Source organism: Cebidichthys violaceus, unplaced genomic scaffold (assembly GCF_023349555.1).
Source record: "Cebidichthys violaceus isolate CVI_PGR_0920_01 unplaced genomic scaffold, fCebVio1.0.p SCAF_21, whole genome shotgun sequence".
In the NCBI taxonomy this organism is placed as follows: domain Eukaryota; kingdom Metazoa; phylum Chordata; class Actinopteri; order Perciformes; family Stichaeidae; genus Cebidichthys; species Cebidichthys violaceus.
In genome coordinates, this window is record NW_027176384.1 from 4296800 (window position 1) to 4315033 (window position 18234).

Below are 18234 nucleotides of genomic sequence, written 5' to 3' on the forward strand. Positions count from 1 at the left end.
CTCTTTATACGCACACTCACCCGCACACTCAGCCTAAAGAGAGAACTCAGAAACCCCGCCGTTCCCCCGTGCTTCGGCCGATACCTTTAACGGTTTCACACGCCCTATGCCGGGGGGGGCGGGAGACCAACTACACTCCGTGGAGTGCCCTCTGTAGCCCGTACGGGCGAGGACGCGCCTTTTTAGGGGACACGCGAATATCCGGGATCTATTCCCTTTCGGAAAAAGTGAGGTAATCAGATACCTGTATGTATTCCTTATAAACAAGCTGGCTGCAGAGCATTCTCGGGCTTCTGGACAACCTCACGTAGTCGTCCCACCCTGGGTCCACTTCCTGGTCACTGGGCCGGCGAATATCCCCCGTTCGTAGGGTCTCGAGATCGAGTAGTACACTCTACCCTCGAAGTAAGGCTCACCCGTAGAGCCACCTAGTTTCACTGACATAGTTCCCTGCTTGAGGCCTATATAAGCTAAAGCTAATCTTTAGCCGCTGCCTCTGCATACAGGAATGAACGGACCCAGGTTACCGTCTGGGTACACTTACACCATTCTAGTGTCCACCACAGCTGTCGGAAAAACTTCCTACAGCAAGTAAGGGCGCTCTCATAGGGGGGTCCAGACACGGTGTCGGCCATGTAAGCCTTCCCTCCATCACTCATACGCCTGCTGCGGGCTTCTTGAATCAACTAGCACCGGCCGCCAGGAGGCACCCTGATTTGAACGTGGTGTCTGTGACAAACACATGCAGGCACCACGTCCCGCATGTGCTGCAGCCCGCAGGGCCCGCCGCCCCTCCTACGAACTACGACGCTTGCCTAAGGCACCGCCACAGGTGCCTCCCGCAAATCTGACCTATGCCCTTCCTACCCCACGCCGGACTACCTCTGTCGGAGCTGTCCAGCGCGAGTGAGTGCAAACGTTGACCTCCTCTTCGGTCTACCGCAGACCTCCGATTCGCGCACGGTTAACACGAGCATAAGCTGAACCTGCACCATACCTGGGGGGGGCCCTCGGAGATCCCAGGCACAGCAACAGGCCCTCAGATGTCCCCCACTGACCCCCTGTCGGTCTGTGAGGGCGACAAAGCGCTCCGGTCTATGATCAAGAGGACGAAGGCCCAGTGGGCCTGCGAGATCCATTTGCAACGCAGCAGTTCAAGACAGCCACTGGTGGCACAGAAGGACGCAGGTGTTGAAGGCCGCGACACTTCCAAGTGAATTGCTTTGTTGATTTTTCGTCATTATTATGTATCTCTTTTGGACTGGTAACTTTTGGTTTTTTATTTACAGCGGCATCGTGCTGAAGGTGCCCTACACCTCACCTAAACTAAGAGGTTGTTACCGAGGAGTAGAGACTCGTACCTCAACCTGCCTGTTACCAAGGCTTCGGGGAGATTATGGGCTGCGTTTGCCTATCTCAAAACGTTTCCGCGGACCCCCACGTGGAGGTGCAGCCCAACCGACTATTCGTTAAACAAAAGCTATGCTCCCCCCGAGAGTCATAGCACTCTGCGGTCGCCCTACGCCGCAGACCGCCAGTTACCTCTGGTCGCCCCACGCCAGAGATAAGAGAGTCATAGTTACTCCCGCCGTTTACCCGCGCTTCATTGAATTTCTTCACTTTGACATTCAGAGCACTGGGCAGAAATCACATCGCGTCAACACCCCCCGTGGGCCTTCGCGATGCTTTGTTTTAATTAAACAGTCGGATTCCCCTGGTCCCAGATACACCCGAGGGTCCCCCATTTGGACGCAGAGTACATCAAAACTTAGAGAGTTTTGTGTTAAAAGTAACTGGCAGAGAACCCACGAAGAACGAATATAGTGATGTTATAGTTCTGCAGAAACCTCAGCGTCCTGGGAACAACATGAACTAGGTCACTTCTACATGAGACAAACACATCTCCCATCAGCCAAGCAAACAAATAACAAAATATCATAAATCATACTCGATATGACTGGAAAAGACCGGAGAAAAAGGCTGCTACACTCCGTTAGCAACGTGCTACCTACGAACATGCAGCATGAAAAAGCACGAGCGCCTGACGGAGATTACGGACATAGTTTCCATTTCTCTCCCCGGTAAACCATCGCAGAGATATTCAGCTTCGAACACAAAAAGTCACACAGCTTTCATCGAATATTGTACTCACTTTTGGTCGAATCTCAGCGAAAAAATTGAATATCTCCGTACTTCCACTTCATGTTTGTCCAGCTGCTGGTGCTCCGTGTGAATCCGTTCGATTCGTGTCTCTCCGACACTCCTCGGATTCTTGGGAGGGTTGGAAGCTCAGCAAATCAGATTTCAGAGCTGGACCTTTTTGAGCTTTATTGGCTAATAGTGCTGTCAATCATCTAGCTTTCAATTCCAGGCAATTCTATTGGCTCCTACGGTTCGAAGGCTGTCTCAATGGTGAAAATCGGAGAAGGGGGGGCTGAGATACAGCCCTGAACAGAGAGTCTGAAGCAGGATTTGACCTTAAACTAAATAACTAAAAAGGGCATAGAAAGAGCTTAAAACACTCAAAAAAGGTCCAATCTTCGGTCTATTGATTCAATGAACATCATGAGTGATACATAGAAGTGATATAGAGTGTTTTTGAATTTTAAAAATACTGTTTTATTCAAATATTGGAGTATTTGATCAGTTTTCTAATTTGAAATGCTCTATATTTCATAAATGTTTCACTGTATCTATGTATAGCTGTGTATATAGAGCCTATATCAGTTGTTCTAAGAGCCCAGCATATTAAAATTCTTGGATACCCATACTTTCCAAAAAACAATACCCTAAAAGTGCTGTTTTTCAAGATCGAGCTTTTGAGTTTTCCAAGTTCTGCTGTGTTCCATCCTTATCTTATGTGAACCAGTAACATGTATTCTGATAGTTCCATGATTTTTCTCATCTCAAAAATATATAATTTTTTTTTTTTTTTTTTTTTTTTTTTTTTTTTTATACAATTAATTAGGTATTTCTTATCTTTATTCGAGCTGAGGCCTGCAAATAGGCCTCGTTTTTAATTAAGCCACGATACAATCTTATAAACATTTTGTGATTCTTGTACTTTATCTCCGTTCTAATAAGATAAAGTTTTCCCTCGGTTAATCTCCCTTTATTGTTTTTTATTGCAGCAAAATGGGTTCGTAAGTCAAGCAGACAGACTGACCAACACTGTCATCAAAACCCATCAGAAATGTGCACATCATGCACCTGACAAGCTGGACTGTTTGCATTACAGTCTACATAGTTCAATCCTGCTGACTCTAACCATGACCGCACCAGAAAAAACCCCATCTTGTAGATTGACCAAAAGGTTAATATAATAAAAGATAGATATTTTTATATTATTTGCCGTTTGTTTATCGATCAGACGGTAACCTCCGCTTCTGCTGAGTAAAGCCGATGGCGGAGCCAACCATAAAGCGGAGAATGTTTTAGGGCGGGCTTACTGTGACTGACAGGTCTATACCAGAGCTGTATACACTTCCGTTCATTGGTTGCAAAAAACAACAATATGGCGACTGCCATATTGGATTGGCGAACTTGAGGCTTTAAAACGGTAGTCCACAAACCTATGGGTAATGTCACTGCCACTCGCTCTCACATTGCGACTGCTGCTGAGATCTGGGTTGATCAAAGTGATCGATCGATTGATTGATAGGGCCGATCAATCCTCTCAACGGGTCACTGAGCATCCCTTAACGTGACCAGCAACATCTATGTATGTGTAAATCTAGATGTAGCTCTGTATCAGTGTGTGTGTGTGCACAAGCCTTCAAGTTTGTATGACTTGAATACCGTCAATAGAGTCAGAGCTTGAGGTGGCTTTTGGTATTGGTAGATGTACAACTTCAATTAATACTCTCATTAAGATGATTTACTGTAAATGTCAAATACAGCATGGTTAGCAGCTTCTTCCCCAAAACGTTCAATAACCTGTGTTGAAAATGTAACATATTTGGAGAGTAGAAGGAAACAAGTCATCATTAAAACTATTATTATATGATTTGTATGTAAAGTGGAAGGATGATTCACAGCAGAGATATTGAAATCTGTACCCCAGGGGGTATTTCTGCAGTTACCAGGGGGCGTGTGGAAAGATTTTGGAGTAGCTTAGCTCATTTGAAAAATAAATAAATAATAGGATTTATGATTTATTTAAAAAAGACATTCATATAATTGTATATAAACACACATGTAGAATTACAAATTGCTCAATGACCAAGAAACTAACACATATGATGAACCAACTGCATCCCCCAGTAGGCAGTTGTAACAGTTTTAACACCACCTGCTGCGACTGAGAGAGCACGAAAACTAATCAGAAAGCAAGCAGACAAATATATATAGAGAGCTAGAGCTAGAGCACTGGTTGAAACGTTGAGTACTGGCTCTTCAAGTGGTAGTAGCATAAACTGGCCAAACCCATACATTAACAATTCCAGGATCATTAATGCACCAATATCTTTTTTTATAGATTATTAATAGTGTTAAAAGCTAGGGTTTGGTGATCATGAGAAACTAGCAAGAGTACGCTACCATTAAAAGATGACCTAACTGAAAAACCCAGCCCAGTGTTGTCAACTCTTTTCTAATGAAAGTAGCTTGCAGCGCTAACTCCAAAAGTCGCTAAATCTAGCAAGAAAGTCAAGTAACAATATCTAAAATGTTTTTGAACAAGATTACCAACCCTGTCTTCAACCCACAGTCAGAAAACTCACCTGTGTGACTTTCCAGGGTGCCATCATCCCCAGCCTGCTGGCCAACAGCAGCTACGTGGTTCAGGTGGTCGCCATTTGCACCAACGGACTCAGAGGACGATGGAGTGACCAGATTATAGTGGACATGCCGTCAGAAGACCCTGGTACAAACTTACACACACACACACACACACACACACACACACACACACACACACACACACACACACACACACACACACACACACTAACCTGTTAATTTCCTTCACTTGTGAGTAAGTCTTTTTTTCTTTCCTCTCTCACTAGAAAGGGATTCAGATCCTGACACTGTCACAAAAGAGCTGGGAGGCAACAGAGAGGTAGGGCAGTCTGTAATATCTGTAGTTTCACCTGATACCACGTTGAAAGTTCATTTTGCTGAATTACTTTGCAGCACTGAAGTTGACTGCATTCAGTCATATCAGTGAACCTAATTATTATGCCAATTATTGTAATTATGTCAGCGGAGGCTTGTCGTTGAATGTTTGGAGAGCAGTACAAAAGGTGTATAGAGGAGATAAAAAAGACGCAAAAAAAAGGACAGAAATTCCACCTTGTTTTTTGTTCTCTTCCACACTGCATTAATGGAGATTTCTTTATTCCTTATTATCAGTTAATTTGAATGTTGAAGAAGTAACTGCACTACCGTTGTGATTTTTGTAGGATGTTTATATTCATTCATTTAAGCAAGAAGCAGTGGCATAAAAAGACGTCTTACTCCTTCAGTAAGGCCTGTCCCTCATCATCACATATACCAAACATCCTGTGTCACAGCTCCACACAGTAGTGCTTTCCTACCCCTTGTGTTAGCTCTCATCCAAAGCCAAATCGGAGACGCCAGAGAACCAGAATCAGGTGGACTTGTCTCCAGAGGACCACAGCCCCGTGGAGGAGATCCCAGTGGAGCAGACCAGAGTTTACCAGAACCAACCTACGCACCACCAGAACCTCCCGGTCCAGGTCATCACCCCAAAGACTCCGTCTGAGTCTGTTGTCCTGCAGAAAACCCGACTCAACCAGAATGGGAAAAAGAAAGCGGACCAGAGCCGGTCCAAACCCGACGATGTGGATAAGAACTGGATTTACGAGGATAGCGATCCGACGCGCGGGCCCTTCACCAAAGAGGGGTTTGACGGCAACGGCGCGATATGGGTGACCGAGGTAACCGAGCAGCCAGGCTTCCTGTTTCCAGTTGCCCGGACAACAACGCTGCCGACGATCCGCCGACAAATCACAGAAGAGGCGTCGTTGTCGGTGTTGCCATATCAGGTAGCTCATTAAACACATTGCCTCTTTTCCTCAAAGTTTTCATTTCATTCATCCTTAAACCTGATGACGTTGAAACAAACAGCTGGCTGCCACGCAAAAGGAAAATGCAGAATTGCTTGTAGTGTGTGTGTGTCTGTGTGTGTGTGTGTGTCCACACAACATACAATAGACTATGTTTTAGATTAATCCTGTCCAAGAAACCCAATGTTTTGTGTACTGCCCCTTCTACTTGCAGTCTGGGGATCACGGTCCAGCAGACAAAGCCGGAGACAGCGGCCTCCCTTCTCCTCAGTCAGTCCTCTACACCCTTCCTGTAGAGGACATCCAAGTCACAGATGTCTTCTATGAAGACACAGTCAGCAGCTCTCCACTAGAAACCACCGCCTCTGCAGAAACAGGGTCTTCCTCTGCTGCCGCTGCTGTGTTACCAGGTGTTATTTTCGTTTTTTCGGCATTCACATCTCGGGTTGGTACTTTGATCAGTGCCAGGGAGGAATTTAAGCTCATAAATATTAGAATAGGAACCAGTAGAAGATTTTTATTCCACTGGATCCTTCTCACTCATTCTGCTGAAATCAAGGTCGACATGTTATGATTGTGTGTTGATTTTTTTCTTTGAATTAATACATTTTATAAATGTTTCAAAAAAGTCTTTTGTATAGCTTCTGCTGTTTCAATCTCTGAACCCATCAGCTGTCGGTCTGACAACCATTTAGCCTCTGGGGGCAACAGCCAGTATTTCTGAGGTTCAGGTGTAGCCAGCTGGGCCAAGACGTCCTCTTCCATGCGCCAGTCATTTGTTGACTTGTTTAATCCATGCATGCACTTTGTTCTCCAAGATACAAACCCATTTCATCATCCTTTAATAATGAAAAAGACAAAGAACATGCCATAATAAAAGCATATAATAATCAAAAAGCAGTATGAGACCGGAATTGGGGTTGAGAGACAAAATGTATCTCTATAAACGGATCTCTGCATATGAATGCAGAGACATTTTTTTCAAAAAGCTAATAAAATGCTAAATCATCATGCGATTCAATTGCTTGCAATACGCAAATCTTGTCCCGTTTCATTCATATGCATAATCTGTTTACATAATCTGTTAAGCAAATTTAACAGTCAGTTGATACAGTGATTACAACTTTAGCTGCACTAATCATTATATCAAGCCCAGAAAAGAAGGCAAGTTGGACTAACTTACTAGTATTTTCTCTGATTCCTCCAGTATTATTCAGTAAATGTTTTGTCAAAAATTTATGGATTTTTTTGGGTATGTGAAAATCGCGAAATTCTTTTCTTTATTTTGTATTTTTTGTTTTAAAATGCAATATCTTGGTTCTAGCTTCCATTAATTTTGCATGCTGGGCATATTCTTAAGCATGCCACGAAAAATGAAAACTCATTCGTCACGTCGTTGTGATGTGCGATCTGGTCCCACAGGTGATGGAGTGGACAGAGTCTCCCTGCCGTCCACCGAGGACAGCGATGCTCCAGTGAACAAACCTCCACCAGAAACCGGCAGCTCGGTTCCCTCCACACCCTCACCGCTCTGGATCACGGCGAGGGCGGCAACCGCCAGCAACACCCTGGCCGAGTCGGTCTACAAATCATTCACCACCTCCTCTCTGCTCAGGGTGCTGATGCACACAACCCAGCCCATGTTTAACGGTAAGATATCATATATACAATATAGTTTACTTCCTATTAGAAGTGGCTATGAATTTATAATCTGAGGGATTTGACTCAAAAGCAGCAATATTATTATTATTATTATTTTGTGGTGGGTCGACAGCTGGTCTTAATTGCGTGGAGGATTGACTTTTGTCCTCTAGGCTAATCACTGCTGTGCTCTGTGATCTGGATGGCACGTTGTATAGTGGCATGATGTGGCTAATGCTGGTGGTGGTGGAGCTAATGATTATGGAAAAGATTAAGATGAAGTTGATGATGATTAAAATGATAATCAGCTACTCTCTCCTCTGGTTCAGAAATTAAATATGCTTGACTCTTGCAGAATCTTGCCGCATGTTAGGTATCCACATGAGGTCATACTTTGAGTACATTCAGGCTCAGTGATTAGCATCTAATTTTGGGACTCCTCTTCTGGGTCTGCATTCTTATCTGGGGCTCAATGGCGCACTCTGGTGGTTGTTTTTTCTGTTCTTCAACTCTTCTCACAGAATGCAGGGCTCACTTCCTCTTTTCACCAAGTTGATTTGTGACATCTCTTTATTCTGAAACTGAGAACATTGTTTCCAACTCTTGCCTGTCTTCTTGCATTGTGTGTGACTGAAAAGTGCTCCTGTCTGAATTTCTGGGAAGTTCAAATCTTACCTTTTCTTCCATCTTTCCTGGAATGACAAACATAATGCTGGTGGCCTGGAAAAGTGTTTTCACTTTGGCTTTTCTTCCAGCAAAGACACCCACGTTCAAGGTGGAGGACTCAGACATTGACCGCTCCTCCGGATTAACAAACTGTCCTCACACTTCTAGTGGAGGGATCGTCAACCCCGAAAATCCTGCAGCCTCTGTCCCAGAAAGGGGCTCTGCTGAAGGATATTCATCCACTCCTCAATCGCTCAACCCTTTTAATGAATACATCGGCAGTTTGCGAACCTCTCCCGCCCTCCCTGAAGATAGCGGCAGTGGCTTTATCTTTCATCACGACAAGACCTCTAAAGAGCACTCCGTTGTCCGTCTACAAATGGATTTAGAGCACCCTCAGATCTTGAACACTTTGGGGTTTCAGGATGGCTTAATCACTGAGGGCTCGCTGACTCTGCTGCCTGATTATGACTTGAGTACCATCAACTTATCAAAAATAAACACCCCGAATACTCAAAATCAAACTGACGGTCCGATTCGAGATGGTGTGAGCAACGAAGAGGAAGCCGGGATAATTAAGCATAAAGAAGATGCGTCTTTCTTTGATTCTACAGGTTTGGCTTTGTCCTTTCCTTATAATTCAGAGGAGTCCAGCACAGACTGGCCAGCAGAGGGAAGTGGATCAGGCCTTTACAGCAACAGGCTCGATCAGGAATTCGATAGAGTCACCGCAGTCAAGACCGACCTTTCTACACTTCTGAATTCAGCTCTCGGCTCCAAGGTGGGAGACATTGTGAAAAAGAGTAGATCAACAGGAATTAAGATGGATAGTGGAACAGATGGCGAGACAGACGTGGCAGGAAGCAAATTAAGTAGCAAGTGTGAAACAGAGGCAGAGAAAGAGGTGGAGGAGAGAGAAAGTGAGCTAAGCGGTGAGGGAGAAGGAAAGACAAAAGGAGTCAATCACTTTGGGGATCAGAGAGGGAGCGATGTGGACGGTGAAACAGATGAGAGTGCCAGACAGCTCAATAGTACAGCCGGCTGTGACACGTTGGCAGAGAAAGCGGGAGAAAGTGGAGCTGAAACTGCAATGGAGAAGGCATTATACACAGAGGCCAGCAGTGGGGATGCAATCGAGTCTAATATTCAAGTTTTAAGCCGGCCTAAGGACGGCAGTGGTGTCGAAGAAGGTGGTGGAGATGTAGGGGAAGGTGGAGAGGGAAAATTAAAGAAAGTCAGCGACGATAAAGAAGGTATCAAAGCTGTAGGTGAAAAGGAAAGTGGTGATGGAAGAGAAGATAAAGAAGTCGTATCTGGAGGACGAGATGGGCTCTGTCTGTCTGTCAGTCAGGACGAACCTACGGCAGAGTTCCAGCTGTTTGACGGCAGTGAAGAAAATGGTGATGGACACGACGAGGATGGTCAAAGCAGAAGTCTTGACAGGCACGTTGTTGGGGGTAACTTTGCGCCGGAGGACGACAAAGAGGGAGACGGATATGGTGCGATAGACGGAGGTCCAGAGAGCGAGGAACACAGCGGAGGAGGCGGTAAAGAGGATAGGGTAGCTGTAATTGGAGAGAGTTTGCAGCAGTTCTCAAGTGTGGACACGGTGTTGTTTGATGCCGCGAGAAGTCCCCCGTCGGGGCGTCTCGTCCCTCTGCTCAGACTGACAGATGGCGATGAGGCCCCGGAGGAGGAAATGGAAGGTAAATGTACTCAATGCCCTGCGTTTCCTCAGATCTGCCTCTCTGTCACACAAGAAGACAGGACAGTTTAGTTTATCATACATCTGTCTATTTCATATGTGGCTCAGGACCATGAAATAATATAATATATATATAATGAATAATAATATGAAATAAGTATAATAATAATAACGTGGTTAATACTTTTCTCTATGATTCATTATGCTTACATATGTGATTGTCATTACTGCCCTGATGGCTGAATAGACAGTACATTCCAAACGACACGGTTACTGCTTGTGGAAACATACACACTTAAAGCTGCAATAATATTTTCATATTGATTATTATATTTCATCCTCTGTAATGATGATAATCAATAGTTGTGTATTGCCAGAGGATGAGATGAGCCGATAAGTAATGTGAAAGGCGTTGGTTATAGTGGTCAACCCACAGAGAATAACCACCCGACTCTTTAGTTCCCCTCAGCTTTATGGAGCATTGAAACATCTCTCAGCGATCTTCTTTCTTTGGAATTGATGAGGAGCACTCAAAAGATTAAAGATTAAGGATTAATGTATTAAGGTTATACATTGCTGGGGGGTTTTTTCTCCCCTATGCAAAGCACTTTTAACAACAGTTTGATTGCCATAATATAATATTAATGTATATTTTTTTGAATATATATTTATACGTTATTATTATATTATATGTATAACTTTATTTACATTCATAATAGTGTCTTGGAATTCCTGATATATAAAGTTACTTGTTACCTTTGACGTGATCCCCGTGTCTCCTTTTCCTCTGTCGTCTGTGCGTTGTGACACTCCCACACCCTACCTCTCTCTCTCTCTCTCTCTCTCTCTCTCTCTCTCCCCTCCGTCTCTGTCTGTCCCCCGCCACACCCCACCCTCCTTCTTTCTGCCTCTCCTCCCTCTCAGAGGGCAGCAACAGCAGCCACGAGTCTCGGGTGGGGCTGGTCGGAGGCGTGGACCGCGAGAAGAGGACGGTCGTCCCTCTGGCCGTCGTCTCCACTCTCACCATCCTCTGTCTGCTGGTACTGGTGGGCATACTTGTCTACTGGAGGTACACACACACACACACACACACACACACACACACACACACACACACACACACACACACAGGATCAATACCTGCCTAAAGCAATGTCCCCTGTTTACTTATATTCTGATGCGTTTGTGTCACAGAAACTGTGTCCAGACGGCTAATTTCTACCCAGATGACAGTGCGTCACCTAAAGTCATATCGGCTCCATCGACGCCCCTGCTGCTGGCCACCGGTAAAACACAGACACACACACACACACACACACACACACACACACACACTCTCATAGGACTTTATTACATTGTCACCGCGACATGTAACTGTTAAACTGTTTCGTTGCAGACGGTCACGAGCCACTAACGGTGAAGCAGTTCGTGAAGCATGTCATGGAGCTGCACGCCGCCAACACCTTCTCCAAGGAGTTCGAGGTGTGTGGAGTGTTGCTAATTAAGAGTATCTGAGTTCAACAAAATGCCTGAGGACCCTAACCCTTCCCCCACAAGGGGAAAATGAACTGCCACAAGATACTTTGAAAAAACGATAGTTAGATAGATACACTACCTGAGATTCTGCTTGCAAAAGTTGAACCAGGATAGAATAAAGGGATCCCTTAGTTTTGGTTCATGTGTATAAGTAGACAGCTCATTGTTTGTCATAGCTCCTTAATGCTCTTCCATATCTCTTTTAACGTCATGTTCTTCAGGGATGTCGTTTAGCACAGCGATAATGTGGAACTTCCATGTACATGTAACATGAAAGCAGGAAGGGTGTTTGGTACTAATCACGGCAGTGCTACTTGGTTCTCATCCCAGTCTCCAAAGTCAAAATACGCAAGACAGGACTACAAATGCGATATGCAGGTTTTGATTGACAAACACATGAGAAATATCTCATGTGCAGTATTGACATATTTTAATGTTGTTACGTATCTTAGCTTGTGGATGAGTTTCAACAATAACCACATCTGCATGACATCCGTCACCTGTTTCCTAGCATGAACCTCCTGAGTAACGCACACAGATGGGATTCATTTCCAAAGCTGCTGTAACAAACCCACTTATTACATCAGTCTACTAAAACAAAGTGGCTAAAATGAGGGAGCTTTTGGGCCGAGCAAAGAACTTGTAATCACACACAAGCCTTTTAGGGTATATTCATTATTTATTTTTACAGTGTAGAATAATAGGCCATGGCTAACAAAAAGTCTGCAGCTCAGTTGGGAATATTGGTGCGTTTCCCACTTAGCCCCGCCTCTCTGTGTGTATTTGAACCCCATATTCCTGGACCTGCACTGACTCCCTGTCTGTCTGTCTGTCTGCCCCCCCCCCCCCCCCCCTCCCCACTCTCCTTTCACCACCTCCACCACCATCGTCGTGCTTTCTGCATCCTCACCACCCTCCATTAGATTGTCAAAGAATCCTATGAGGTAAGACACCTGCAGTATCACCCCTAATCAGTTGTAGAGGCGTGGGTTTTTTTTCCTTTCTTTACAACTCTGGAAAATTTGAGCTTTGTCTCAAATTAATTCTCCCTGTTGACAAATCAGTCAGCTTGTAGACCACAACTTCTGTATTTCACATGTGATATTGAATGTACAGTTGATTTGCCAGTTAAATATTGGCTTTTGGATTTAAATGTGTACAAATATGAGGATTGTGAGGCAGAGCTTTTGCTCTCTGCTCCACGTTTCAGTCCATATTAGAAGCATCATTTCAAACTGAGATGGAGCCAAGGACACTCACAGTATAAGTGGCTTTATACATATTTTGTTAATCCATATAGAATCATTCATAATAATAAAATAGAAATGAAAATCCTATGATCCGTGCAGCTGATTGTTGTCCCGCATTTTTATTGAATCTGAGGCTTTAATACAGGGCACATACAGTAGCATCAGTCTCCTGCATAGATCCTTAGACTGTATATAAGAAGTGGACGTAGTCAGCGTGACATCAACCATTGGTTTGTGAACTGTTGTTTTGAAGCCGTTGCCATCTTGTTTTTTTGGAAACAGAAGTGATACGAGAGGGTGGAGCTGAATACAACTGAACCTGAATAAGACACTTTTAGGGGACCAAAAAGTTACAGTTGCCTTTCATGAAGTCAAAACACACTATGAAAGGGCGAAAACTCCCAGACTGGACAACGCTGTAGTAGCGCCCCGCCCTAAAGCACACCCTGCTTGATGGTCTAGTTGACTCTAAATGAATCATAATTTACTAAATGAACATCATGTTGTATTGAAGAAGACTTGAAACTAGAGATTGAGCCCATAAACTCACATTTACAATGTTTATTGAGGTAATAAATCAAGGGAGAAGCAGAGTCATTTCCTCATAGACTTCTATACAATCAGACTTTTTTTGCGAATCGAGGAGTCGCCCCTGCTGGCCAGTAGAGAGAATGCAAGTTTAAGGAACTTCCACATTGGCTTCATGTTCAGAATCGGAGGATGCCGCCTGCATAGATCACGAATCATGCCCTTTTCTCCTTTGTATGAAGTATATGCGACTAATGTAACCCTTATATGTGCTTTTCTTTCTCACACAATATTCTTGTATTTCCTCCCCTACATGAATCTTCTAATCCAATACAACTGTATTGGATTAGAAGATTCATGTAGGGGAGGAAATACAAGAATTTCTCTGTTCGTTTTGTCTTTACTGTAGACTCTTGCCTATTGTACTGTAATACTATAGACAGCTATAGACCGATAGAAGTCTTATTTATGTTTGTATTGATTTTCAGGAGGTGCAGGCGTGCACAGTGGACATGGGCATCACTACAGACAGCTCCAATCACCCCAACAACAAAAGCAAGAACAGATACATAAACATACTGGCCTGTACGTCACTGTTCAACATGATCACTGCTCAACATTTATGATTGTAAAAGCCAGCAGTGATGAAGCTCATTAACCCTTTCCTCTCCCAGATGACCACAGTAGAGTCAAACTCGCCAACAGTTTGGACAGAGATGGGAAATGCGGAGACTACATCAACGCTAACTTCGTAGACGTAAGTGTGTTTTTGGCAGCCTTGCGTGTCAATTGGCAGACTGACTTTACATCCCATCCATTGTTTCCTTGACGACATGGCGGTTTTCCTCCGCAGGGTTATGAGCGAACAAGGGCCTACATCGCGGCTCAGGGGCCCCTCAGAGCGAGCAGGGAGGACTTCTGGAGGATGATCTGGCAGCAGAATGTCGGAGTCATTGTCATGATCACCAACCTCAAGGAGAAAGGACGGGTAGGGTGGTTCCTCTGCCGCTTCGACCACCAGTCTGACACAAACACCAGCTTCTTACACAAGCACATCTGGCGGTTTGAGTATTCATCTTTGTTTTCATCATTTCGTGTAGAGGCCAAGCTGGAATTTGGCAATCTTGTGCTGCTTGTAGAGTATGTAAATGTTGTTGTTGTTTCAATGTAAAAATTTGAAAGTTGATTTTGATGCCTTCTTATTTCATGTACCTTAGAGTGAATATTATTTAGAGTAAAGAGTCAAAGCTCTCTGATCTGTCAAGGGAAATTAACAGGCAGGAAGTGTCTTAGAAATGCAAGAAAGCTAAAAACAGAATAGAAACCCACATTAAATTGACTTTTAGAGAGTTTAGGTTTCAATGTCATAGCTTTTAAAGCAGTATCACCTGATTCTTTAGTCACTTTGGCAAACATGTCAGCAAACAGCAGCTTTTATTTACACATCCAGCAGATACAGAGAAATACTAGAATTAATTTGGACTTGTGTTTGTGTCTACCTGACAAATCTAAGGCCAACATTCACTCTCTTGTAGCTGTTTGGTCTCGATCAACTCCTGAGGGAAATATCTGGCTCTTCAGCTGCTAAATGCTCCACTATGTCAACCAGCTAGCAGCTAGCTGTGTCTGTCTGGTGTTTGGTGCTGAGCAGTTAGTGCACAGTGGGTTTATTACAGCTTTTTAGCTCAAAACAGCTGCAGCTGAAAACACCTCTGGTGAAAGAGGCTCAATCCAAACAGTGAAGCTGCTGGCTGTAAGACCAAAACAATGGGCTGAAAGATGATAAAATGCTCCATGGAGATGAGGGGATCTCAGCATCTCATAATCAGCCAGCAGGAGAAACCGAGCCTTTTTTGGGACCTAAGCCTGATTCGGTCATCTGTCCACAGACAAAGTGTGACCAGTACTGGCCGGAGGTGAACCAGGAAGAATACGGCTCGTACCAGGTGACCCTGAAAAGCAGTAAAACCCTTGCTTACTACACACTGCGGGCGTTCACCGTCAGAGATACCTCAAATAAGGTACATCTCACACACACACACACACACACACACACACACACACTATCCCTCTCTCTCTTTCCAACACACTCATACACCAACAAACAGCGCTGACTGCAGTAAAAGTCCAAAGTGAATTTGGGGTTCAGTTCCAAACAAGTCTTCTGGGCTTTCTGGTCCTCCAGGCGTCTCAGAGGAGAGTTGAACACAGTGTCCTCCATTACCACTACACCCAGTGGCCGGACATGGGCGTCCCAGAATACACTCTGCCTGTGCTGTCCTTCATCAGAGCATCCTCCCGGGCAAGGACACAGGAGATGGGACCCGTTCTGGTACACTGCAGGTGTGTATCTATTACTATTTTCAGATATGCCACGCACTGAATCTATGTGTTTGACATGTGATGTGTGTCACAGTGCCGGCGTAGGAAGGACAGGAACCTACATAGTGATAGACAGCATGCTCCAGCAGATCCAGGATCAGGGTACAGTGAACGTTCTCGGTTTCCTGAAACATGTCCGGACGCAGAGGAACTTCCTGGTTCAGACAGAGGTAAGCGAACTGGTACAACAACCTTGTACTTCTATCTTTGTGAGGACACACCTGATTCTAACCTGAACCTTAAAACCAAGTCTAAACCCTCAAACAGGCCTGTGAAGGTCTTTCCCAAAGTGAGGACCAGACAAAATGTCCTCATCTTTTGAAGGTCTAAAACTCAAATTGGTCCTCACAAAGATAGCTGTACACAAACACACACTCACTCGATTTCTCAATGTGCATCCAGCCGATCCTAGCTGTCTCTTTGTTTTTCCTTCTGTCGCTCTGCTGTAGGAGCAGTACGTGTTCATCCATGACACTCTGGTGGAGGCCATCTTGAGCCGTGGCACCTCAGTAACCTCTGACCTCCTCCACACTTACGTGGCTGACCTCCTGACCCCTGGGGCGTTGGGCAGGACGCGCATGGACAAACAGTTCAAGGTATAGCATGTTTCCCCCACGTTTTATAGGCCTCTGTTTAATACTCTTGTTTGTCCTTTACATTCTAGGCATTTAACCAACACTTTGGTTTTTTTGAACGTTGCAAACGTAATCGACTCGTTTTGTTGTGTTTCAGTTGATCAGTCAGCGGCAGGCGAAGCACGCAGACTACAGCACCGCCCTGAGGAATGGCAACGCTGAGAGGAACAGAGCCAGAGCTCTGATGCCTGGTAAGCAGGGCTGGTTTACTAAACCAACAAGGAGAGATGTGGAAGTTTTTAAATGTTTCATCCACACCCTGTTCAAAAAACGACACATGATCACACCCTTAAAGGAACAGTGTGTTATTAAGTATGTTTTCTTTCGGGTATAATCACCTGAAAATAAGAATCGTAGTGTTTTTGGTACTTCAGAATGATCCGTTTATACCTATATATGGAGCGGGTCCTTTTCACGGTAGCCCAGAACGGTCAAACCAAACACTGGCTCTAGATAGCGCCTATCGTGCTTTTAGGATTTCTCGTCACCCACCTAGTTGACAGAGAGACCTCACCGCTATATATCACCCGATTCTATGCACTGCACTCTTAAAGGTAGATCGAGGTGCACGACAACGTGGCCACTGTTGTGATTGGTTGGCTCACCAGTGTGGTGAATATGGGCTGATGTCTGTGTTCTTGTGTAGTGGAAAGATCAAGAGTGTGTCTGACCGCTTCCGAGGCAAACTCCACGGGGTACATCAACGCCTCCTACGTCATGGTAAGACTACTGGGAACTGTTCATTGGTTACTGTAAAGGGCCCTTCAATGAAACATTTGCTAATAGTTTTACGCTGCTGGTGTTTTCACAGGGACATCACCACAGTAAGGAGTTCATCGTGAGCCAGACTCCTCTCAGCAGCACGGTGGCAGATTTCTGGAGAATGGTCTGGGAGCACAGCACACACACTGTCGTCCGTCTACCAGACTCACACTGTCAGGTATAACACACACACACACACACACACACATGCAGACACTACCTATACAATGAGTATATATAAACGCATACAATCTGACATGTTTTTCTGTTTATGTCAGAGTGAAGACAGGGAGTCTTTAGGGAGTGTTTACTGGCCCAGTAAAGACCAGCCAATGAGCTTTGAGGGTTTCACTGTGTCATATTTGGGGGAGGAGCATGTGTGTTTGTCCAATGACGAGAGACTCTTGGTGCAGGACTTCACAGTGGAGTCTTCACAGGTAACAGACTCACACACACACACACACACACACACTCACAGTGTTCTGTGTTTTACATTATATGTATATATATATATATATATATATATATATATTGTGTATATACATATATACTTTTTACTTTTTTTCTCTCTCGTAGAGTGTGTTGGAGGTGCGTCAGTACAGCGTCCCCTGTTGGCCCAACCCAGACAGTCCCATCAGGAACAGTTTCGATCTGGTCAGCACAGTCCGAGAGCAGAGCAGACATTCGGACACACCCACAATCATACATGATCCGTGAGTACTACATAGATAAGATCAGCCTTCATGTGACACTTTCTTTGCAAGGGTTAATCTATCTATCTATCTGTGTGTGTGTGTGTGTGTGTGTGTGTAGGTTGGGAGGTGCTACATCAGGGTTGTTCTGTGCCCTCACCGCCCTGTCCAGTCAGCTAGAGGAGGAAGGAGCGATAGACGTCTACCAGGTGGCACGGATGACCAACCTCATGAGGCCTGGTGTTTTTAATGATATAGTAAGCACACAATACTCTCAATGCTCTCACTTCTCTCTGTCTCCACTTCATGATCTTTAAAATAACAATTAAGTAAGCAACTTCACCTCAGCCGCTAACCAATGACATTCCTAGGAATTTAGAAGAAAAAAAAAGTTGGTAAGAGTTGTTT

General features: G+C 44.5%; 1 protein-coding gene across 2 annotated transcripts in view; it reads left to right on the forward strand.

Annotated features, from left to right (window-relative positions):
- ptprz1b (protein tyrosine phosphatase receptor type Z1b) overlaps nucleotides 1–18234 on the forward strand; it is a 62837-nt gene that overhangs the window by 41127 nt on the left and 3476 nt on the right. The window contains exons 10-31 of one of the 2 annotated variants that reach the window (XM_068716985.1): nucleotides 4738–4864; nucleotides 5007–5059; nucleotides 5550–6008; nucleotides 6244–6439; nucleotides 7452–7679; nucleotides 10966–11110; nucleotides 11236–11327; nucleotides 11438–11523; nucleotides 12501–12521; nucleotides 13844–13940; nucleotides 14030–14112; nucleotides 14209–14343; nucleotides 15245–15376; nucleotides 15541–15698; nucleotides 15772–15907; nucleotides 16187–16333; nucleotides 16470–16563; nucleotides 17019–17092; nucleotides 17184–17312; nucleotides 17413–17571; nucleotides 17711–17847; nucleotides 17948–18083. In XM_068716985.1, coding sequence (XP_068573086.1) covers nucleotides 4738–4864; nucleotides 5007–5059; nucleotides 5550–6008; nucleotides 6244–6439; nucleotides 7452–7679; nucleotides 10966–11110; nucleotides 11236–11327; nucleotides 11438–11523; nucleotides 12501–12521; nucleotides 13844–13940; nucleotides 14030–14112; nucleotides 14209–14343; nucleotides 15245–15376; nucleotides 15541–15698; nucleotides 15772–15907; nucleotides 16187–16333; nucleotides 16470–16563; nucleotides 17019–17092; nucleotides 17184–17312; nucleotides 17413–17571; nucleotides 17711–17847; nucleotides 17948–18083 — 3024 coding nt within the window. The remainder of the gene's footprint in view (nucleotides 1–4737; nucleotides 4865–5006; nucleotides 5060–5549; nucleotides 6009–6243; nucleotides 6440–7451; nucleotides 7680–10965; nucleotides 11111–11235; nucleotides 11328–11437; nucleotides 11524–12500; nucleotides 12522–13843; nucleotides 13941–14029; nucleotides 14113–14208; nucleotides 14344–15244; nucleotides 15377–15540; nucleotides 15699–15771; nucleotides 15908–16186; nucleotides 16334–16469; nucleotides 16564–17018; nucleotides 17093–17183; nucleotides 17313–17412; nucleotides 17572–17710; nucleotides 17848–17947; nucleotides 18084–18234) is intronic. The other variant, XM_068716986.1, reaches the window with a different exon arrangement.